General features: G+C 58.4%; 1 protein-coding gene across 1 annotated transcript in view; it reads right to left on the minus strand.

The window, feature by feature from the left end:
- Positions 1-19,373: 19,373 nt before the first annotated feature.
- NDUFA10 (NADH:ubiquinone oxidoreductase subunit A10) overlaps positions 19,374-24,737 on the minus strand; it is a 50,988-nt gene continuing 45,624 nt past the window's right edge. Inside the window, exon 10 of the mRNA XM_032355379.1 lies at positions 19,374-19,819. Coding sequence (XP_032211270.1) covers positions 19,751-19,819 — 69 coding nt within the window. The 3' untranslated portion in view covers positions 19,374-19,750. The remainder of the gene's footprint in view (positions 19,820-24,737) is intronic.

Here is a 24,737-nt window from a genome sequence, read left to right on the forward strand (position 1 = left end):
GGGGCCTTGCTTTCCAGGTGGGGCTCAGGAAGCCAGGACCCGCCTGACTACAGGGCAGGAGAGACCCAGCAGCAGCTCCGCTCGTTGCTCCGGTCTCCCTCCTCTCTCCCTTCTGTCTGTCTGTCTGTCTGTCTGTCTCCCTCCCCCTGCCTCCCTCCCTCTTCCTCTGCTTTCCTTTCCCCTCCTTCTTTCCCTCCCCTCCCCTTTCTACCCCTCCCTCTGCTTTCCCTCCCTCCTCCTTGTCTTTCCTCCTCCTCCTTTCCCACAATTGTAGATGGTGGCTCCTCGCAGAGGCAGCGGTGACTCACTGCTGAGCCTGCCAGTTCCCCACCTTCTCTGACCCCCCTCTGTGCTCCGGAGGGGCCCGCGTCTTTGAACAACTCCAAGCCATGCTGAGAGGCAGCCCAGGGCCCAAAGGGTAGCCCCTGGAGTCTGGTTGCTAGCTGAGCCCAGATGGCAGGCAGCTGGACACACAGGACCGAGGGGAACGCTCGGACCTCTCTACTTCCACTCCCAGGACAGCGGCATGGAGAACTTTACCCCACACTGGAGACTTCCTTAGCCGGAGTCCATGGTCCTCTTGGAGGGCACGGGATCCGCAGAGGACACGGGGCCTTGGGAACCAGAGGGTGGGGATTGCCGTGGCCCCTTTAGTCACGTGAGCTGCTCTGGGGCTTGGGGACCTGGGGCTGGGAAGGCTCTCATCCCACAGTCTATATACCCCCTGCCTTGCCTCCTGGTGTGTGCGAACCCTGAGCATCCATCCTGGGGGGGCCGCAGGGGTTCCTGAAGCCAGGACTCCGCTTCTGAAGGCCTCCACCCAGCCGACAGGATGCACCCCTGGGGCCCGAGCTGGGCGTGCGGGGGGCGGGGGGAGCAGGACAGCAGCCAGGACAGACGGCATGCAGGAGTCTTGGGGCATGCCCACGCGTCAGTGGCTGTTTAGATGAGACTTTATTTAGGGACATTCATTAACAATCACAAGTTTGAGAGGAAATGCCTTATATGCTGAAAATAAACAACATTGCATCAAGACATTTGTCCTTTACCATTAGCAAGCAAAGATGACCTAGTGTAAGTCACAGAGAAGCTTAATGGCTCTTTTGTCATTGTGTGCCTTTACTAACCCGGTAAAAATCTCTTTTTTAATACTCAAATATTACTCAAGCCTGAATTGGTGGGATGAGACATTCCCTGGAGGAGGATGACTTTAATCACGGCCGGCTTGTCCTCGGAAAGCACGGAGGCCAGAAAGAACTGGCATCCTATTTCCCAAAGAATTACCAGTCCCTGCCCCTCTGTCCAGTCAGGGTATCCTGCAGAAAGAAAGCAGAAATGAGGGGATTCCGCGATAAAGGGGAAGTAAGAGAACGCGTCACCACACAGAGCAAGTGGACGTCCGTGGGCAGAAGAGGGGACACACGATGGGAATCGTCCACGGCTCATAAACATGAACCCAAAACCAGCCACAGACTCAGACGTAAAATGTAAATCTAGGAAACTCTTAGAAAACAGACCAGAGGTCCATCGACAGATAAACGGAGAAGGACGGTGTGGTTCATACACACAACGGCATATCACGCAGCCATCAGCAAGGATGAACTCTTGTCATTTGCAAGGACGTGGAAGGAACTGGAAGGTATTACGCTGAGTGGAATAAGTCAGTCAGGGAAAGACAAAGACCATATGATCTTACTTATATGTGGAATTTAAGAAACAAAACAGATGAACATAGGGGAAGGGAGGGAAAACTAAGATGAAAACAGAGAGGGAGGAAAACCTGAGTGTTGCTGATAGGAGGGATTGGGGGGAATGGGGACCGACCCTGGGGCGGTCACATGATGGGATGAGTGCTGGGTGTTATACCAACTGATGAATCACTAAATTCTCCCTTGAAACGAAAAACACAACAAAAACAAACAAAAAATGAGTAAAAAGAAACCTGGACTATCAAAAAAAACAAAAAACAAAGCAAAAACCCAGCACAGAAGAAACCCTTGGGGATGGAGGCGAGGGGAAGCGTTCTTAGACTTGACCCCAAAGCACACCCGTAAGAGGAAAAATGAGAATATCGGACTTGGTGAAACCTGCAAACTTCCGCTCCATGGGGACCCCTTCAGGAGTCCACGGTGTGGGCCAGATGACCAAGGACTAATGTCTACACGTGCCGAGAGCTGGGGCGGGGCAGGGGGTGCAGCGAAGACAGGGACCCAGCCGGTGCTGGTGAGGGGCTGATAAAGTCCCCCCTTGCAGGATGGCAGGAATGTGGGGAGGATGGCCGTCTGGGCAACGCTTTGGAGTTTCTACAGTCATAGGCCAGGATCCAGCAGTCTCATTCCTGGGCACGCACCCAGAGGAAAGAACACCACACCCACCCAAAAATTTGTGCACAAATGTTCACGGCAACTAGGGGAAGGCAGATGTGCTGATTGTGCCGTTTCCTGTGCAGCTACAGTCATTCCAAAATTAAAGCAAATGAAACACCAGTACCCAGGTTAGCAGGGCCAGAAGCCAAGAAGGCCCACCCCCGCAGTCTGGGGACGCTGCCTCCCTGCTCAGCCGCCGGTGTCAGTCCCCCGACGGGCAGAAGGGTGTTTAAACCAAATAGCAAAAAAAGCCAACAAGTGTAACAGGGAAAAAGGCAGGTAAGAATGCCATTTTGAAGACATAGTTATTCCAGAAACAGAAGAAGAATTATACCCAAGGTGCTTCCATGTTGCAAAGAAATCAAAGAGCAAGTGAACCGCATGCATCATGAGAGCCAAGAGAAGACAAAACGAGGACATAGGGCTGGAAAAGACAAGAAAATAAAGACAGAAAATGAAAGCTCATTCAGCTCCGCACAGGGCCCAGTAATTCCATTCAAGGACCACTCCTCTGTGCGCGCCCCACCCCATGGCCCCAGGACGTCCTCTCCCCAAGGGCGGCAGGCCCAGGCTGACGGTACCCATCGAGGGGACAGTGCTTGGCTTTCAGGGATGTTCCCCATCTACCCGCTGGAGAGGCAGCGCAGGTGCAGCGGGGCATGGGGCTCCGGCTAGCGGCACCTCTGCTTACCCCCACCAACCCCGGGCAGCTGTGAAAGTGGGCGGCTGGCTTCCAACATGCTCCCCAGGGGGCCGTATCCAGGGATCTGGCTGCGATGCTGTTTCTTTTATGAGATTAACTTTGAGTCACTGCAGCAGCAGGTGTGCCCATCCGTCCAGGTGCCTCTCTTCTCATCCATCTGCCGCTCAGAGCACTGGACCCTCTGTGTTCTGCAGCTTCTGGGCCCCGACCAGCAGCTGCACCCTGGGTTCTGAGCCCCAGCCTGGGTCCTCACCCTGTGAGTTCTGCCAACCATGCCTCCAGACACTTTGTACCCCCACCTCTGCCCGCCCCTGGACACCATGCTCAGAGGTGACTCGGGAGACTCCGAGCATGAAGAGGGCACCTGTCAGGGCGCACGGTCCCCTGGACCTGCTCTCGGGCATCCCTTTCCCCAGGGCCTGCAGAAAAGCAAAGTGTGAGCACCCCAGTTCATGTCTGGAAACCTCAATTAACTGATCGTGATTTTCCTTCATGTTGGGAGGTACTCCTCGCTCAGTGCATCTGCCCGGGGGCTGTGGCAGGGTCACTGCCCCCACCTGTCTCCAGAGCTCAGTGCCAGACCCCTCCCCACCTTCTGGAAGGCTCTCCCAGCCCTCCACCTGCCCCCACCTTGCAGAGAGAACCCGCAAGTTTACACCCACTCCACAGTGGTCTGCAGGGCTGTGCTGTCCCTGCTGCCCACCAGAACCTGGCACACAGTAGGTTCTCAGAGCACTCTGTCACTGGCCCGGTGTCTCTCCTCTTCCCCTTTGAGCAGGCCCAGCAGTGGCTCTCCATCCAGATGCATTCTGGGGAGACACACCTCCACACAGAACCCTCCAACATTCCTGTTAACCTGCTGCTTCTGGGCCCTTCCTGCTGACCATAGGAGGGACCCGTCTGGCCTGCCCCTCAAGCTGCTGCCTGGATCCCTAGCCTCGAGGTCAGGGAGGTGTGTGTGTGGGGGGCCTAAGCATCAGAGCCTCTGCTTCCAAGTTTGTGCCTTGTAGAAGCTTCCTTGCTTCCCAGGACAGGCCAGGGTCTCCAACTCCCATGCCAGGGACCTTATGTAAATCTCCAGACAGTCTGCTCACGTGCCACGCCAGCCAGGCTACGGCGCCCACAGTCCAAGCAAACGCTGATCCTGGTGCGGCTGCGAAGGCATCTGGAGGGTATGGTTTGCACCCACCGTCCACAGCCTTTGAGTCGAGATCATGTTCCTCAATGTGGGTGGGCCCCATCCAATCAGTGGAAGGCCTTAAGAACAACGCAGAGGTTCTCCAGAGAAAGGGGAAGCCTGCCTCAAAACAGTGGCATCAAGTCCTGCCTGAATTTTCAGCCCAGCCCGCCCACTGGATTTGAGCCTGGACAGCTCCACAACCCTGTGAGCCAGTTCCTTAAAACCTGGATCTCTCTGGCCTTCCACCCGCCTCAGCTGGGTCTGGGGGCCATCCCTTCCTTTCCTGACACCAGGGGTTTGATGTGTGTCCCCCTGAGTGTCACACCCACCCACAGGACAGACCCTCTGAGACCAGGCTTGCGGAACAACGTAAGCCCGCGGCAGCTGCAGGAGGCCCGCGAAGAAGTCCTCATTTGCCGCAAAAGCCAAGATCTGGTGCCCTGACCTGCTGGAGACAGGCGATTCCAGCTTCAAAGGGATTAGTCGGTCTGGGCGGATCTCGAAGGAGCAGTTTGAGTAAGTGGGCACTGGTGGGCGGCCGCCTCTGTGAACCTGGCTATTTGCTCCTTCCTCAAACACAATAATGCCGTGTTCTTTCAAGCTGGGTAAACACATCCCTCATGCTTACTCAGGGACCCAATGTCCTGTCGCCACAAAGCACGTGTGACCAGCCTGGGGACCCTAGCCACATGAGCCTCCCACGTTGGGGGCAGAGTGCCGCCTCTCTGCACTGTGTGGCGGAAGACCCAAACCCGATGTGCCAAGGCCCCGGGATCCTGCCCTCCTCGAGGGGCAGCCGCTGTCAGTCTCCTGGGGCTGCGGATGTCGGGCAGCATGGGCTCATGGCCCAGCAGGTGACTTCTGTCTCACTCTGGCCATCACTTCTCTCCCATCTCTCACTGTAACCTGGGGTGTGGCCCCAGCACTCTGACCTCCCCTCAGGGTCGGCCCCCGTGGGCCCTACTGGCTCCTGCAACACCTGCAGCCTGAACACGTGGCCCTCGAGGCCCAGCTGCTGCCATGACCTCTGTGCTTGGTGAGTGTGCACGCCTGTTCCAGCCCAGGCCTCTGGGCCTGATGTTCCTTGTCCGGTGGCCTCGCCCAGGAGCTCTGGCCCCTATCCCCACTGGAGAGCCCCCATCGCCTGCCGCCGAGCCCCGTGTGACTTCTTCCTGAGCTCACCACCAGCGGCACAGGGGCACATTCTCTCTGCACCACGAGGGTCTCCTGCAACCCCACGAGGCCCCACGAGCCGGCCTCAGACTGCATGCACGTGCTCACAGGCTGGAGGACACGAGTCCAAACCCAAATCACTGTGAGGACCACTCCCTTTGGTAAGAAGGTCTTTCCTTGGGGTCTGTTTCCAAATGGGAGACTCTGGTCAGAGCCTGAGATGGATTTCGTTGATCCGTTGATCCATTGATCCAACAGTCTACACCATGAGTGACCCCACCCTATGCTCTAGAAGCTTCCCTCGATGAGAAGGACAGGCCTGGGGGCCATGGCTTCTCATGGGGTCTGGGGGTCTGACAGGGTCACACAGGGGTGGGAGGGTCCACGGCACCTGTGGTGCGGGGCTGGGAGGGTGAGAACTGGCAGCTCCCTGCCTCGTGCCCACACTCTCTGGGGCCAACAACACATCAGGAAGTAGCTTCCCATGCCATCCATGTCCCTTCCAAGCTCTAGCTACCCCACTGTCCACCACTTCCCGGTGTGGGGGGGCTCGGGGCCATATAGACGGTCTTCACCAGGGAAAGAGGCTGCATGTGCCTGGGGACCTAGGGTCGCTCCAGCCACTGAGCCCTCATTCCCCGGTCCCCACAGGGGCTCCCAATGCTGGCGGGATTTCCCACAGGCCCCCGTGAAGATACTCTCCTGGGAGCAGGTGTTTCATGCTTTATGGAACGCGACATTGGATGTGTCCTGAATGTCAGCAACGCAGGGAAGACAGAACTGATAGCCCAGGAGCCAGAGTCTCCTTTGGCACTGTCTCCTAGCTCCAGACCCTTGTCCCCATGGCGTCCCCTGGACCTTGCCTTCTTGCGACCATCCCCCTGAAGCCACTGGGCTCCCACCTGTGAACCTGGGCTCGGAGCATCCTCTGCGTGGCTCTTGCATACCACCCCCCTTCCTCAGAGCGCCCTCCTCCTCCTCACACCTGTCCTCTGACCCTGCCCTTGGATCCGCGGAGTGCCTGCACGGCTTTGGGCCCCTGCTGGGGGACACCTGGCCCCCGGGGTGAGCTGGGGGCAGTGACAGAGTTTCCGGCGTCCCTGGACCCCAATGCCCACAGGGTCCCACTGGTGGCTGCTCTGCCCTCCATGTGTTGCCGTGTCTTACCTGACTTGCTCCCAATTCCCATGTGCGTCTGCACCAGCTAGAGTCCCAGATGACATCGCACAAATGTCCCCCACCCCCTGCGATCCTGACCCGGAGGGCGCTCCTGCTATTCTCAGAAATGGCCTGGACGGCAGTAACTGGAAATGGCCCCGTGAGGAAGGGAAACGTGAACACCTGCTGACGCCGGGCTCCGAGGAGCTGACGAGGCAGCGGGTCTGCGCGCTCGTGAAAATGCTGACTGTGGCTCTAGCCCTCCTTCTTCTGCTCAAGCTCGTGCTTTCGTGAGGATGCGGGAGGGAGAGGAAGGGAGGGAGCAAATCAACACGGCAGGATGATTTTAGCTGGAGGAGCAGAATTCTCCTGCACACACCCACCAAAGGGGGACGTTTCCAGAGCCCAGGGTCCGCCCGTGTCTCTGCCGGCTTTCCTCACGGTCGCAAGACGGCTGCGTGGAGACGCAAGGGCATCCAGAGCCAGACGGGCGCGTCTTGTCTGGGGCCTCCTTCTGGGAAGAAGAGCCAGTCATGGCCTCATGCCCCTCTGGACAATTCTGGAACAGAGAGGATGGCCCCCCGGTTTGGCCACCCACAGCAAGGGGACAGCAGGGGCCGAATGCAGGCGTGTCCGCCTCCCACTGTTGCCGTGACTGACGAAAGCAGCAGTGACACACATGGAACCCTCCACTTTATCTTTCTGCAACTCCATCCTTAACAACTTCATAGACGCACAACTCACAGATCCTAAATCGCCATTCTACGGCACCCCATAACAGTCTTTGATGGACGGGCAGGGCAGGGGTCGTCCCATTTCCGTCACCCTGCAGGGCCCCTCATTCCTGCCTGTGGTGGTGAGCGTCCATACATTTCAGACCGATGGGACCATGTGATGCGTGGTCTGTTTGGACTGGCTGCGTTCCCTGAGCGCAACCTTCCAGGGCTGTCCACGCTGTGACAGCTTCCAGCGCTCCTGTCCTTGCTGTGGCTTCGCAACAATCCCTGTCTGTCACGTTTCATCTGTCCGCTCATCTGAGGACAGACATCTGGGCTGTCCCTGCTTTTGCCCACCCTGAATGGCACCGCTGTGGACATGTGTGGATGAGTTTCGTGTGGACACGTGTTCTCGATGCTCTTGGGCAGACACGTGGGCGTGGCACGTTGTCACGTGGCAGTTCCAGGCCAGCCTCCAGAGGACACTCCACTCTGTTTCCAGAGCAGCCGCACCGTCTGCACTCCCGCGGACGGTACAGGGGGACGCTGGTGTCCCCACATGCCCCCATGTGCCCCTGACACTGGTCACCTTCTGGCACAAGCCCCTTCACTGTGACTGTAAGAACCAATTTGTGACATGGCTGGAAGCTGCTCCAGTACCCAATTCACCCCCTGTGGTCCCGGGGGTGGCCCTCGGAGTTGTGGTCAGCATCTGGGAGTGCAGCCTTGAGGGGCTTTCCTGCTTTCCCCTTCATTCCCAGCCTTCCAAGCCAGGTCCCCAGAGATGCCTCAATGGCTTGCTCTTCCTGTGTGCCATCCCCGTGGGGCCATGGTTACTGCAGGGATGGGAACAGTGCCCCATGGCCAGCAGCCCCCACCCTGCTGCACTCGGGCCTCGCCTTCCTCACTTGGAGAGGGGAGGCAGGAATGGCTCACTCTTCCAAGGCTGGTATGAAGTACGCAGAGGGCAGGCTTGGAACCCCTAGCCGGTGAGGCCGCCGCGGCCGTGACACTGCAAGCAGCCCAGCAGCACCCGACCCTGGCCCTCCGCCTGCTCACCGCACAGATGCACCACACCCGCCGCAGGCCAGACATTCTGGAGCACGCGGGGAACCGTGCATGTCTCAGGAACTTGTCACAGAGCTCCTGCTTCCCGTTCTCTGTGGCTGCACAGAGCAGAGGGACTAGGGCCACAGTGGGAGTGCCCCACTGTGTACAGCTGGAGGACATGTCCCTACTAGCAATGTCTGGACACCTCCTGCTCGGGAGCCGCTTGGCAGGGCCGTCCTAGCATGGGGTGCTGTCCCAGCCCCGGTCCCCACGGGGTGCCACCCCACTTACATCAGTTCTGCCCACAGGGCGGCCGGGAGAGATGAGGATTGTCCAAGCAGCGCCAAGGAGACAGAAGGGCAGGCACGCTTCCGAGCACCAGACTGAAAGTGTGCAAACCGCTCACACTCACAAACGGTATAATGGGGGGGTCTGTGTCTCCTAGTTCCACCATAAAGCCAGGGGAAATCTGCTTGCTAGAAAGGCTTTGCCAGGCACATGGCTTGTGTTTTGAGAGCATGGGTAATTGCAATTTGGACACCTAGTATCAGACGGGGGCCCGGGGACTGGTGGGCAGCAGGGACCCCGGCTGACAGCCTTATGTTTTCCCTGGGGGAGCCTCAGGGTCTCACTGGCTCCCAGCAGAGTGGGGACAGGGCGGCTGATTGGAGTGCCTAGCCTCTCAGCTTCAGTGGGCCCCAGGCCCCCCAGGCCACCCTCTGGCCCCTTACCGAGGAGGTGATCTAGTCCACTGCTCCTGTGTGTGGGTTCAGGGGGACAAGCCCAGCAGAACTCAATGGAATGGAAATGTATGTGTACAGACTAGTGATGCTTCTATCAGAGGAAGTGATGCTGTTTCATTCAGACGAATTTCCCCGGGCTGTCTGCTCACTCATTCCCATGTTTCTGCCACTGCTTAAAGCGCTGCTGTTCTTGCCACACTTCTATTTTTGTATTTCTAAGAAAAATCATATTTTTTCAGGGTAAAAGTTGCACGAGTCCATTATAAAGGATGAGAGCTATGCAGAAAAATTCAAGAAATGGTAAAAGATATTTGTAATGTCTACAATTTCCAGAAGAGAAAAGGAATTTCGCCAGGTCAACAAGAAAGGGACAGGTCTCTGCCCCAGAAAGAGGCAAAAGATGCAGCCAGCAACTCATGGAAGAAATCCTAGACCCAAGTTCATGACACGAGGCTCAAATGATCGCTGAAGAGGAAATCATGAATCAAAACTGGGACTGTCCCTTGCCCCCTCCCCTGGCAGCAATCAGGGAGCTGGTGGGCACAGGCTGCTGGGGCGTGGGCAGCGGGAGCCTCACAGGGCTGGTGGGTGAGCTGTCTGCAGTCGGAGCCGGTGGGGGCCGCTGATGAGCAGATCCCCGATCATAGCGGCTCGTCCAGCTACAGGCTGTCTTGGGCTCAAGTATCCCACAGGGACTAGGAGTGGGCTCTGCTCCTGAAAGTGCCCAAAGGGGGCAGCTGATGGAGGCCACACCACCTAGAGCAGTGGTCTGCAAGCTTCTCCCATCAGGGCCAGGCAGTAAGTACTGGAGCCGTACAGCCCCTCGGGCTGGTCTTCAGGTCGGCCCTTAAGGAGCAGAAAGGCCACAGATGATGCCTAAACCAGTCCGAGAGGCTACGTTCCCCAAAAGCCTCACTTAGGAAAGCAGGTGGTGAGGGGGTTCAGGGGCCGTGGTTGGGCTGCAGTGTCCACAGCCAGGGGGGCAAGACTGCGAGTCATCAGGATCTTACCCGGGGCTCCCCTCCAGTGGCATGGATATGCGGAGTCCCCCGTGCGCATGGTCCAGGGACCTGAGTGGGGTGCGGGGTCCTGCCAGCCAGAGGGGAGGGGAGACAGCCTCCAAGGGCCCGGAAGGAAGAAACTGGCCACCAGCAAGGTCGTTCCTTGATGTGTTTCCCTAAGAAATGCTCCCACAGCTCCGCAAGGAGACATGTGTCCCCCACCAGGATGGAGTCAGTGAGTATCCTCCCAGTGGACGGTGTCCGTGGGTGTCCCCAGGGGGACGGAGTCAGTGGGTGTTCCCAGTGGACAGTCAGTGGGTAGGACAGTCAGTGGGTAGATAGGGCAGGACCTGCACGTCTGCAGGAGTCCCCTTGGGGTCCCCAAGCCTCACAGGGCTCTGCAATAGTTCCAAAGCAGTGACAGACTGGAATCCAGTGAATTGGAGCGTGTTATGCAGACACAGCAGGAGTTAATGTGGAAACACAGTAGAGTCCACACTGGGGGGCCAGCCCTGCCATGGAGGCGGTCTACGTGTCCACATGGCAGAGGGCATGAGTCACACAAGACACTGTTGGGGACCCCACGGAGCAGCTGGACACAACCCACTAGCTGCCCCGGCCTCATGAACAGCGTCAAGAAGAAAAACACAGGGAGCAGAGGGCAGTGTGGGGCCCACGGAGTTCCGGTGAGAAGTCAGCCGACCTGCAGGATGGCTGCCTGCCGTGGGCGTGAGCACGGATGGCACGCGGAACACCTCGGCAGACACACGAGCAAGGGGTAAGCACAGCCTGGCTCTGACTGTGCACCAGGACCTCGGGGCCGTGTGACCTTGCCCCACCCTCCCTGCTGTGACCTCGCCCCCTCCTGTGACCTCGTGCCTACACGTGTAAGGGATGACAGGACACTTCTGTGCGTGTTCAAGTGGAGTCAAGGCTAGGCCTTACACAGATGCTCCTTCATGCTCTGTTTAATGTCACCTAACGTCAGGACGTGCCAGGGGAAGCTGGGGGTTTTCCCAGCTTGAACGATCTTGGCACAACGGTCTGTACCTCTCATCTGAAAACCCCGACATGAAACAAGAGACCAACACTGACAGATCCCGTCACATACACACATGTGCACAGACCACACGTACGCGCACACGCTTCCGCACAGGCACATCCCACCCCACCCGGAAGCACTACCTCGACGACACCCAGCCCCTTTCTGCTGAGGTCACCTGGGGGTAGTGACTTCCCCGAGCCACCAGTCGTGCAGGGATTTTCTGATAGGCTCCACCATGTTCTTGAGCAAAGCAGTCAAAACCCCATGCCTGGACTGGGCTCCCATTGGGGCTCCCGGACACCAGGGCCTCCGGGCAGCTGTCCAGGGACTCGATGGTTCCAGGAAAAGGCCTTGGGACGTCCCTGCGCTCACGTCCCTTCCTGTTACCACCTGCAGGCACACCTTCCCCATCCCCTTCCCTCCATATGTGCTCGTGGAAATACCTGAGATCGCTGAGGTCCTGGGCGCAGAGTGTTGGTCCTGGGGCCAGACTTCGGGCTGGACCTCCATGCAGCGCATACACCCTAAACCCAGCCCAGCCTGGAGTGATTTTCTTCATTGGGTGCTCCGGCTGCTCAGACAGGTTCTGGAAGCCTCTGTCATGGAGGGAACAGCTGTGGGAGACAAGAGGTGAGCTCGGCTGTCACCCTACTGCCCCCGACCTCTCTGAACAGGCTGCCTCAGAGCTGGTGATCCTACAGTGAAGCTCCCGGGGACACAGACTAGCACGGGGTGGACATAGGAGCTCCCCTCCTACAGCCAGACCCTGGCTCCTGCAAGAAGGTGGGACAGCGCCGCCAGGCACAGCAGCCCCCCTGCAAGGAGTCCTGATCCCAGACAGAAAGGCCCATGCACGCCTGGAACAAGGCCCCTGCCTGGCAGTTCCCCAGGGCCCCTGCAGCACAGTCTCTAAGGACAGAGGTTCCCCAAGGACGGAGGCCCCCAAGGATGGAGGCTCCAGAGGACAGAGGTTCCCCAGACACCACAGGCCTGGCGGCCCCTGCCTGTCATGCTTGAATATCAGGCTTGCCCAAGTGGGGCACACAGGCCTGTGCTGGCAGGGGCCCCAGGAGGTGGGCTGCCCCTCTGTGTTGTTTCTGTTGGGGCCTGGACCAGCTGGCAGGTGCCATCTCCATCACACTCGTTTGGGCTGTTTCAGGAGTCTCTTCGCCAGAACTGGCTGCTGGGATCAAGATCGATGATTTACAATCTAACAAAGTCCGAGGTCACCTAGCAGCCCAGGGTCAGGTCGGTCCAGGGCTGAGCTCTGTCCGTCTGTCGGTCTGTCCATCTGTCTGTCTGGGGCTGCGATCCTCACACCCACAGGCCGCTCCCCGTGCCCGAGGCCACACTGACTGAGGGACGCATCCCCAAGCTGGGGTTGGCTGCTGCTATGGGCTTAGAATGAACAGATGGGTCACACAGCCCCATTGCAGCATCCCAGACCTCATGCCTCCTCACCGTGTGTCCCTGGACACGCTGTACAACTCTGAACCTCAGCGTTCGCAGGAGTGCAAAGGAGCCTGGACGAAGGGCCAGGTACCATGCAGGGTGAAGGAGCCCAAGCCACAGCTCTGGTGGCCTCTCTGCCCCGACAAACACTGCCCAGAGGGTTTAGGGTAAGAATGGGCTACAGATACTGCAGCCTCCCGCCGTCCTGGCCAAGAGCAGGGGCGCTGTGTGGGGCCTCCGTGCTCATATGCAGGGATGGGTCCGCACAGCCAGGAGGCCCAAAGGGAAGAATCTGCCACGTGTGCAGGGTCCCGATGTCCCTGGGCGCCCTCTCCCCCTGCAGCCCCCGACCCATCCTGCCCCAGTCCAGGTGGCCGGCTCTGGCTAGTGCTGGGGCTATTGTGAGGATTTGGGGGGGGAGCTAGTGTCAGGGGCTCTCCTCTGTGGCATGAGGGGTGCTCCGACTGCTGGCTGCGCCAGGTGCAGGCAGGGCGCTGGCTTTTCCTTCATGTCCCTTCTGAGACAGGGCAGCCTGATGTCACTCCCTCCCCAGCGGGGACGCACAGCACAGGATCTGCACCAGGGGGCCGGGTGGGCCTGAGTCACCCCCACAGGGGCTGGGACACCAGCCTGGGACGTGCCCTTGGGAACACAGAGCATGTTCTCCATGGAGAACCCCTCAGGAGCCAAGGCAGGAGAGGGCAGGGCCACCCCCGTAGCTCCCTACAGTGTGTTGTGGGCCTGTAGCACATGGACAGCCCCCGACGAGGCACTGATGGCAGGACTGGTGCCTTCGTGACCTGAGGTGGCACAGGAGACCTCGCAGGTGTGAGGAAAGATCTTGGGGTGGGAACAGTCCTGCTGCTGTGCAGGGCTGATGTCACCCAGCATCCTCAGGAGATAGTCGGAGGAGGACATGTGAGGATAGAAGCCACGCTCAGCTGGGGTCTGGGGGTCTGAGAGCCCAGGGGCTGAGGCTAGGAAGAATCCATCTGGCGGCACCGCTGTGTCAGGCTCCCAACGTCCGTGACAGCACAGGCTCCGGGTAGTGGGGCCACGCCATCAGGGAGCTCTCGGGGCTCACCACATCCCACGGGGAGGTGTGTGCAGATGGCCCCAGGGTCAGCTTAGGGAGGGCCAGAGGCTGAAGCACTCGTGGGGCTCGGGCCATCACAGCCACGTTTCTGAACCAACACGACAGCCTGGCCGGTCTCGGACACACCCTCCCCGAGCACCCACGGCCCCACACGTCCCCCTGCCACGCTCTCTGCTTCCAGCCAGCCACGAGCAGAGAAAACGGCCTTTTGAGTGGGGCGGGGGGGGGGGGCGGTGCTTAGCCACATCCACAGGCACACGGCCAGCCACCAACTCCCACTCTGAGGAACTTCAAAGTCTGAGCACGCTGGGCTGTGGCGATGGACACACAGGAGGCGGCCACGGCCCTGCCTGAGCCGCTGCCTAGAGAGCCATCTTCTCTGGGTCTCCCCACGCGCACCTGCACTGTCCCGGCAGGGCTCGCGGACTAGCAGCTCTCAGGCCAGAGGGCACTGGGGGCCCGAAGCCGATTTGCAGGAGGGCCCCATGGACCTCACAGGTGCCCACCACATGAGCAGACACATTTGCTGGAGGAGAGAAAGGGGCTAACTTAAAAAAAGAAAAAAAGGTCTGGGATCTCTGAACGTAAACATTCTCCTTGGGTTCCTTTTTTGTGCTCACAGCAAGCGCAGACCTGCCCTCAGGCTGCACTGGCACTGGGAGGCGGGATTACCAACCTCCAGGCTACCAAGAGCCCTGCAAGGGGAGGCCCGAGCGCCTCCCGGACTGCGCCACCCTCTGCTCCTCCTGCCGGGGACAGCGACGCAGCCGCAGACAAATGGTTCGCTCCGCCAGCTCCTTGCGGTGGGATTTCCAGCAGTTGGAGTTCTTTCTGCAGCTAAATTACATCCTCTCAGCAAGGCTGGTTCCCCCTTTGCAGGAGGGGCTCATTTTAATTTCAGCTTTGGCCGGTGTAGAGCGAGCTCCTCTTGCTTTTCACGTCAGCAGCAAGGAGGTTATTCCGCGGATCCACCGAGAAGCCAAGCTTCACGTTAAGTCCACAAATACTAGAGAGAGTATACACATGGAAAGCCATCCTGAGAACTGAGGGTCTAAGCAAGCTGCACACCCGGGCGGCTGGACGGGCAGGACCCCAGTTTCCTTCTGCACAGCGTGAAGGGCAGACAAAGACAGCAGGGCCCCGAGCGTCCGGCTCAGCAGAACCAAGTGCCAGTGTAGGTGCCTGAGGCCTCGGGGTGGTGGAGAGGTCCTGTCGACACGGCCAGAAGTTCACTGTCCCATGGCCAGCATGAAGACGGAGCACTGTCCTGAACGCGGGGCTCTGTGGTGCTCCCCATGGTCCAGCCCCAGGTCCTCTTCCCAAGGGGCTCGGGGGAACAGCAGCTGTGACATGGAAGGTAGGGGAGGGCCGTATGGGTCTATTCAGGACCCAGGCCTCACCCTGCTGGGCTTCAGGGGACATCTGAGGCTGGGGGGAGCTGGGCACTGGGCCAGGGATGGGGTTCTTAGGGAGTGGTCAGCCACAGCTCTGAATCAAGGACCAGATAAACAGACTCTGACTTCGGACACCACTATCACTCTGCCTTGTGGACAGTGTGAGTCCCTGACCCCAGTGAAGGGCGGGAGGTGGGCGGGAGGCAGAATCCAGGGGCTGACACTGCAGGGACTCTGGTGGCAGGCCAGCTGTCCAGGCATGAGGACAGGAGAGACTGGATCTCCAGTCAGGGTCTGCAACCCCCCGTGGAGGGGCACACCCTGGTCAGTGGCCCCCCACACTCAGACTGGTCCTGGGGCCCAGCTGCGGACGCACAGCCCCCTGAGCCCCAGGAGACCCCTAACCATGCTCAGAGGCTGGATGCCTCACCCACAGTGTTGTGTGCGAGGGGTACAACACTCAGAGACACTGGCGTGTCCATCATGTGTGGCGGCAGGTTCTCTATAGTAAGAGTCCGTAAGCTGGAGGCCTGGCCATGTGCAGCGCTGATGTGAATGAACATCAGTCACGGCTACCCTGAAGCCAGGAGATCCAACAAGGGTGTCCACAAAACCCTCCGGGTCTCCCTCTGGAGAGAAGCCTGGGTGAAGCACTCAGAAGGGACACAGAGCCTTTCTCAGCACCTACAAACCAGGAAAGGTGCAGGCCGGCAGGGAATTCACACCCCAGGGGTGAGCCTTGGGCCCTACCACATCCCCCAGGTGCCCGTCCTTACACCCCTGCAGGGGCTGGGGCCCCTGGCTTCACCTCGTGTCTACGATGTGAAAACTGAAACAATCCTGGAGCCCCCTGCTTTTTGCAGAAGGGTCCAAGTCCTGCACTTGACACTGCAATGTTTGGAGAAACGTTGTGCCTTTGGCCGAGGCTTTGTGGAGTCTGGGGGTGCAGGTGACTGCAGCCGTGACCGCGCCCCCCCGGAGGTGGGCAGCACAGCCAGCATCCCCCCTGCACACCCTGACAGGACAGGGCTCAACCCGAATGGGGGACATGCTTCCGGCACGGGGTGATGCTGGACTCCTGGCTGGAAAGGACCCTGCTCTCCCTCCGTCCGTTCATTCATGCTGCAGTCCCTGCCTGAGCCCCCACGGCCCTGTCTCCACCCATCTCTTGCTGCAGCTAGAGCTGCAGCTGCGTCATCGTGGGTCCCCTGTCTGGACCCTCCAGGAACAGCCACTCTGCTCTTCTGTGTTGGTCCTGGCTCAGGCCTGACCTGCTCCCCCTGCTGCTGGGTCTCGGGGCCTCAGAGAGATCACGGCTTCAGCACATGGGCCATGGGGCCAGTGGAGGCAGCCCCAGCAAGTCTGTGCCTTTGCTGTGTGCACTGCCCCTGTGAGGCCTGGGGACATGGGAGGTTCCGTTGAGCAACCATGCAGGAGCGCTCATGACAAAGGCCAAGTCCGGGAAATGACAGCACCGAATGGAGCGCTTCCAGAGTGCAGCCAACGGCCAGGTCTAACCAGGGGGTTTCCTGGCACTTAGGAAGCCTCACCGATGAAAACAGGTACTGTTCTGATCACAACAATTTAAAAATTTCAGTAGGATGGACAAACGAAATGGACTCATACATTTAATGACAAAATTTTACTGTTTCACCCAGCTTCCCATTGGAAGAACCTTCATGTAAGCTGCCTTCAGAGACCGCGGGCCAGGTGGCAGCGACCACACAAATGACCACGTACACCGGTGGGGAAGTTCAGGCTCTTTGGGGGAGGAGGTTGCTTCTTTTTAAAGATTTACTTTTTTCAGAGAGAGAGAGGGTGAGCCTTTGAGCAGAGTGGGAGGGGCAGAGGAAGAGGGAGACTCGCAAGCAGATGGGATAAGGAGCTTGGAGCCCGCCGCGGAGCTTGATCCCAGGACCCTGAGGTCACACCTGAGCCATATTGGGGGCCGGAAGCTTCAGCGACTGAGCCACCCTGGTGCCCCCAGGGATGGGTTTCTAATGCGGCTCCACAGTCGGGGGATGCCAACACAAGGCATCAGAACAAACCCAGGCGGGCATCAGCGGGGACAGAGGGGCGGCCTTTCCCTGAGGCTATCTCCCCGTTCAAGGGTGGACACGTCACATCACTGTGCCCTTTCCTTTATGAAATCCGAGATATTAGATGATCCCTCTTGACGGGATAGCGACTGAGAGTCTCTGCCTCTTTTTCGGGCTCTGATTTTCCTAAAGCAAAGCCTCCGGTTCGCAGCTTTGGTTTCTGCCCAGATGTAAGACCTAGAATTACTGGGGCCGTACTTCCATTCTCCGTGTCCTGAGCAGCCAGGGACTGCTGCCTGCACATCTTCCCCCCTGAAAGCCCAAATGTGTGGCAGCTGCAGCCTTCTCCCCACCCCAACTCTGCCAGTCCCCCCAGATCCTGCAGGTTGGCATCCAGGGTGGGCATGGACTGCGCTTCCTACGAGAAAGCGGCTGCCTGCCCATCTCTTTGCTCGGACACGTGCATGGCTACGAACAGCTCATCCAGAAACGGGAGCTGCTGAACAGGACGCAGGAAGATCCCAAGGCCGATGAGCAGCCGGCAGGCTATTGAAAAGACTGGCTGCTGACAGACGAGATGAGTTCCGGCAAGCAGGCCAGGACCTTGCTTTGTCTCTGCCGCAGCCCAGCACCAGCATCACCAGAGTCTGTGGCCACACCTGCCCCGTGAGGGGGCGGCCTCCTTACCCGAGGCTCTGGCCATGCACCTTGTGTGCAGGAGAGGGGTTGGCGGAGTGAGGTGGCCGCAGAGAGGGCGCCCGGCGGCCGGAGCACGCGGTGAGGCCCGCTTGTGAGGAGGACGTGAGCCACTGACTCCCTCTGAAAACACATGGCCATGCCAACACCGATCCCGGTCCTCAAAGTGCTGAACGTTCCAAAATGGAGTATTTAAATACATGCGGGGTTATTTTAGCTCCGGGGCTTTGAGGGGTTGTAGCATTTTTGTGAAACTGGATCATGGCTGCTCTCAAGTCAGGAGATCCGACGCGGGCATCCACCCAACCCTCCGGGTCCCCAGCTGCAGAGAAGGCCGGATCACTGTTCATTCACTCTTCTCTGCCCGGCACTCACAGGAGAAGCACCGAGAAGTGACCCAGCCTTTCTCGGCACCTACGAGCCACCACGTGCGCGGCCAGCAGGGAGCGTGCACCCCAGCGCTGACATTCGGCCTCCACCGTGTCCCCTGGGTGCGGTGCACACAGGCTGGGAGGGATGAGTCTGCCTGCAGAGTGAGCCGGCTCCCACCCACGTGTCCTGACCACACGGCAGACCTGCCACCCGTGGGGGATGCTGCCGCGGAGAAAGAGCTCATTATGGCTGGGACATCAGGGACAGCCAGGATAATTAAAGATGTTTTTCTTTTCCTTCCTCCTCTCCTTAATGGTTTGTGAGGCACTTAGTCCAAAAGACACTCCACAGCTGGCCAGGTGCCAAGTGCACTCCCAGGTCCTGATGAAAGCAGGGCATCCAACTTAGACGCTGCTGGGAAACTTTCAACTGTTGAACAGCCCCTGCCCAAAAAGGAAGGAGGGAAGAGGAAAGGAAGGCAAGACAAGAAGGGGGGGAGGGGAGGGGAGCGCAGGGGGAGGACAACGCAGGGGAGGAGAGCAAGGGGAGGGAGGGGAAGTCAGCAGAGAGAAAAGAGGGGAGCAGGGGAGGGGAGGGGGGCGGAGGAGGGAAGTGGAGAAGGAAGGGAAGAAAACAAGAAAAAAAGGAGGGGAGCAGGGGAGGGGATGGCAGGGAGGGGAGAGGAAGGGATGGGGAGGAGAGTAGGGAAGCTGGGGAAGGGGAGGGAGGAGAGAGCGGTCTGGGCCTCCTTCGCACTGGGCACTACTGGGATGCCCATGAAGCATCCCAGTGAGCCCAGAGTCTGGGAGCAGGTGCGGGAGCAGGAGCCTGAGCGGCAGCCAGTGCACCTCTGTGGCCGAGGAACTGACCTCTGTGCGACACTGAACTTCAAGCACCCAAATCTCAACAGGGACAGGTGTCCAGGGGTCTGCACATGGCCAGGGGCACAGCTCTGGGGGAGAGCTCTCCCATTCAACCGGGCAGGCCACTGAAATGCTCAACGAGCAGGCAAGTTTTCTTTTTGCTTTCTGTGTAAGGAAATGTGATTCTCCCTCTCCATACAGAAACCCTCTGAGTCCTGGCCTCTGTCTCAATAAACCAGACCCACCACAGCACACGGTCAGTGACGCATGAGCAAACACGTGTGCACACACGTGGCGGGTGCGGGTGTGGACGGATGATGGAGGGAAACGCTGTGGAATCGGCTTTATTTCTGGAAGTCTGAAGAAACCAAGTATCAATTCAGCACGACACAGAACACAACTGTAACGAAATTCTACTCACACCTGGTCTTTAATAGCAGATTTTTCTTCCCCGTGGTAACTATGGATCATTGCCCAACAGAGCCAGCAGACCGTGAAACCTCCTAAGGCAAGAGGCCCATCCTGCGCCCAGACACTCCTCAGGGAAGCCTGCTCCTGGCCAGGCCGTTTCTCCCCTGGTGACATTTTCAGGTCATTGACTATCCACCCCCCCCCCCAACTCTAAAGCCACATGGAGTCCATAGGAGCGGGTCAGACTGGAAACCTCTTCGTTGTCGCAGCGTAGAGTGTGGAGGATGACCCGTCACTTCAGCCAGATCCACTTGTCGCCCACGTCTGCATTGTATCCAGGGCAGTACCTGCGGCCCGGCAGCTGTGGGAGGGAAGGCCACAGTCACAAGGGTTCACAGGCCCACGAGCCCCAGCTCGCTGCAGCTGCTCCATGGGAATAGAGCCCCGCCAGCCCCTGTGCGCCCACAGCATGCAGGGATGGAGTGTGGCCTCTGGCCTGGGAAGCAGCATGTCTGTTCTCAGGCTCTGAGGGTGGTCATTCAAACAACCCACTCGCACCTCCAGAGGGCACTGCTTTGGCCGGCACTCTGGCTGGAACAGCAGTCTCGGGAGCACTCAGGTGAGCTTACCACAGGCCCTCTACCCTTTACCATCTACAGGGCAGGTTAGGGAAGCGGACAAAGCGGGGTGTCAAATATCGGGCCCCACCTCAGTGGCAGCTCCCAGGAGCAGGGGGAGGAAGCAGACTGGACTAGACACGGGAGGGCTGTCTGTCGGGGCAGCATTGAGACTGAGAGGGCAGAGGTCTCCTGCCAGCCCTCATGGCATCCAGAGAGACCACACCATGTGGCCACAAGCCCACTCCCTCGGGCAAAGGAGTCTGCAGCAAGAGTCAGGGGCCGTGGGTTCCAGGTGGCTATGGAAGACAGTGCCCCACAGCGCAGGGTGGGCCTGCAACGGAGCCACACCTGGCCAGGGAAACACTGGAGCACACTAGGTTTGCCAAGTTACATACGTGGGAACAAAACATTGCATTTACTTTCTCGTATTTACAAGTCAATGTGGATAAACAGATTCGTACATACTACATAAAAAAACCCTTCATTTTGCCCTTAAGTATTAAAGTATTTGAAAAAATTAATCAGTTTCCCTCTCCTCATCATCAGCACCAGGCATCCAACCTCAGCCACAGCAATGGGAGCCACTAATGGGGGCTCCAAAGGCCATTGCCGAGCCAAACAGAGCTGACGGCAGGTGTGCTCTGAGGCCCTGCTCCCACGCTGTCGCCTGTGCGGGTCACGCGGGTTTGCAGGGGTTCTGCAGTCTGCAGAGGCGCTTGTGTTGCTGGGGACTGCCAGGAAGACGGGAGGGACAGCTGAGCCCATGCATTTCGGAGCAGGAGACCAGCATAGGCTGGCTCTGCTTTTTAGGCCTGGGGTACCCCATTAACAGAGCCACTCACGTGCCAAGAGCATTCGGGGAATCCAAAAGGAAAACAAAAGGCAAGACCCAGCTTCCTGGAAGTACAGAGTCTAGGGAAAAAACTGGCAAGGGAGAGGGTATCACATTCCCACAGGCCACAGGAGCACCACAGGGGAGCCTGGGGGTAGGTTATGAGTGTGCAGTTGCCAGTGGAGAGGGGACACTCTGGGGAAGCTCGGCACCCAGGCAGCCGCACAGGCTATGGGACACGGTGAGCATTAGGAACACATCACGTATTCTGCTCTCTGATTCCCACGAGCACTTCGACATAAGCTAGGTGCAGGGATTAACACCCTGTCTGGCTTCCTCAGGGCTCGGGAAGCTCTGCATGACAGAGTAACGGGGGGGAGGGCAGGTGGTGGCTGCAGGCAAGGTAAGCGACTAGCCCAGCCGCGGACACTGTGTGGAGCTGAGGGGCAGTGGGAAAGTTGGGTCTGAGGCTACAGAGACAAGCTGTGCTGGGGACCTGTGGGTATGCGGCCACTGCCCAACAGCTGGGGCAGAGGAGACACTACCTGAACTGATGAGGGTGCCTGGGGAAGAGGGCAGAGAAGACGTCAGGAAACACTGACCTGTACACAAAGGTGGTCCGGACAGGGACGGGGAAGCTCGGGGAAGCTGGGACTGATGACGATGACGACTAATAGCAATGTGCCTTCATGTGGCAGAGTCCCCACACCAAGGTGGGGGACGGTGTCAGGCAAAACAACGCCCCCAACCCCCAGACCCTGTGCCTTCAAGACCTCACACAGCACAGGGGGTTTTGCAGCTCAGCCGGATTGTCCACGCACACCCAGGGTTGGCACAGGGGACGAGAAGGTCAGACCAGAGGAGGAGGGGAGACCATGGAAGCAGAGGCCAAGAAAAGAGGCCACAAGCCACAGGGCGTAAGCGTCTCGAGAAGCTGGAAGCAGGCAGAAACAGAGCCTCCTCTGGAACGTCCACAAGTAACACAGCCAACCCGCATCCTTACCTCCTCCTCCTGACCTCTGAGCCACAAGACCACACAGGTGAGTGGCTCCCAGGACACACACAGGAATGCTCTGCCCGCAGTGAGGAAGATGCTGGGGTGTGTCTGTGCATACCAGGGGGCATGCTGATGGAGGCCCTAGCCTTAGGAGACACCAGATGACCGCCTGAGAACAGGATGAAGAGGGCAGGCCAGAGGCCCTGGGCTCGCATCTGGGAACACCCAGTAGAGGGCCACGAAGGCACAACAGTCCCAGCAGGAAAGAGAAGTGTGACTTTGCAGTATCCCAACAGTGGGCCCACCAGAACGGGACTTCTCTTCCTGGAGGACCACCCCCAGCACTGTGTCCAGGGAATAGAGAGCTGACCGGTCTTGGAAAGAGCTCGGGAAGGCGCCCAAATGTCCCCCATGCCTGCGGCGAGCTGCTCTGTCAGCAGTGTCCCCGGGGCTCTGAAGGCATGGTGTCCCTGAGCACTGGTAGCCCTGTAAGGAAGGGCTGGTGTGCGGCAGCAACCCACCTCTGCTTACGTCCTCGCACACCGGATTTTAAGGCCCAGAGCAAATAACAGCTGGCAGACCATCGGTGGTGACGCATGGCTCAAAAACCTGCCCCTGGATTGCTCGGGGCTGCAGTCTGCTGCCCTCTGATTTCTGGAGCCTCGGGGTCCCTTTCCAGCACATTTACGCCAATGGGGTCTCTGGGGAGGGTTTCCAATTGGAACATTCCACACTGAGGGGATGCAAAATAAGCTTTTTCTTTTCCATTTCTTCCTATCTGCATCTGCTCATTTAAAAAAACCTGCAGGGACACCTGGGTGGCTCAGTTGGTTAAGCAGCTGCCTTCGGCTCAGGTCATGATCCCAGCGTCCTGGGATCGAGTCCCACATCGGGCTCCTTGCTCCGCAGGGAGCTGCTTCCCCCTCTGACTCTGCCTGCCACTCTGTCTGCCTGTGCTCGCTCTCGCGCTCTGACAAATAAATAAATTAAATTAAATAAAAAAACAAAAACAAAAACAAAAACCTGCAAATTACCAAAACCCAGTTCACACCTGTCCCATGAGAAAACACCTGCAGTGTTCTGAGAAGAGTGTGTATCGTGCAGGGAGCATAGCTTGGGGACTAACATCGACATGCGAGCCTGGGTCCGGCCATATGCACCTGGGGAAAGGGCCGTCAGCCCAGCCTGTGCCTCCTCTTCTTCTTCCTTCCCTCCACCTGCATCCTGGAACATGGGTACCAGGACATCAGTAGGGAGAACTCTGTGGGACAGAACTTCTGAGCGCCTCCCATGCACAAATCTCTGGCCTTGTGCAGGAGACATAGCCACTGAGCTTAACCAAGACACAGGTGTTCTAGATCTTCTGATTGGTTCCCCCAGCCGAACTTACTCCTAATCTTAATGTGTTCCTTACACAAAAAAATGTTTCTGAAAAAATTCTGACTAGTGGATGGCCCCCCTCTTCACTACCTGCACGATTTCATTCAAAAACTCTGTGAAGATATGACGTGAACTGTTACTCATGAAATGTTTAGAGACAGAGGGAAGTGGGGAAGGGGCAGGAGGGAGGACAGGGGAGGAGGGAAAGAGGGAGGAGGGAGAGAAGGAGGACGGGTGCACACACTGAACTGGCCTGGCATGGCTGCAGGGACACAGGGCAAGGGAGGAAGCAAGATGACCAAGGCCGTCTAGCCCATCAGTGCTCCCTAGCTGAAATCCCACAGTGCACAGCACCCAAGGACAATGCCACACGTGCCAGACATCTGGATTGGTGGCACGGTGCCCAGTCTAATACTTGCAGGAGCCTGTCTTCCCACCTTCCCCATTTCCACTAAAGTCAAAGAATGAGTTTACTAAAGAGAAAAACCCTGCAAACCACAAAGACACAGACTTAAAGCCCTCCTCTTCTGGGGGGCGCCCCACCTGCCCTGTGCCTGAAATGCTGGAGAGCTGGCCCACCTGGGGCTCTCCATGTTGTGGGCCCCATTCCCCTGTAAGCTCTCTGGGCTGGGGGGGCCGCCCAAAGAGGCCGTGGCTCTTCCCCCAAAGGGCTCGCCCTTGCGGCTCCCCTCGGGCTGTGGGGGAGGCATGCAGCCCCACAGCTTCCTCCCCAGGCCCAGGTCTCCTCCCACTGGAACCATCCTGATTGCCCTGGGACAGATGTAGTCAGGGCACCACAGCCTTCGCAAAATCATTCCCAGTTTCCCCAGATCACTTAAACTGCATAAAATCTGTGTCAAAGGTCATGCCTAATTGCAACTAACATTTACAACAGTGGGAAACATAATGGGCCTGACCCTCCTGGTAAGGAGCACAGGACAGTCTCCTGCGCAACCCCCCCCCCCCCCCCCCCCCCCCCACTGCTGGCACACTACCCCGGGATGGTACATGCAGAACAAACTTCTCGCAGGGCTGCCTCTCAGGGGCCCAGGAGCGGGGGGCAAGGAAGGTTAGTCAGTGCTAACTGCACACTCTTCATACATTCTGTATTTTCTGGCACATACACTGCTATTCTGTTTTGTCTTTTTCCCTCAAAGGAAGGCTCAGGAGCTTGTCCACAGAGCTAGACTCCAAGCCCACGTCCTCTGGCTCAGTCTGCCCCCACTACAAGGCAGCCAGCCCCTCTGGCCCCTGGGCCTATCACCCGCCCTGGGCGGCCAGCCCCTGCTCTGTGGAGTGTTCCTGGTGAGAAACGACCCTTCGACGTGCCCTTCCAGACTTCTGTGCTTGATGTGAAATTCTCCACGTGGAACTGCTTACTGCAGGAAAAAATAAACAGATGCTGACACAAGCAACCAGAACAGGTTCTCGCTTAATGCGCACAAGACTC

The sequence above is a fragment of the Mustela erminea genome, chromosome 8 (genome assembly GCF_009829155.1).
Source record: "Mustela erminea isolate mMusErm1 chromosome 8, mMusErm1.Pri, whole genome shotgun sequence".
Lineage (NCBI taxonomy): Eukaryota > Metazoa > Chordata > Mammalia > Carnivora > Mustelidae > Mustela > Mustela erminea.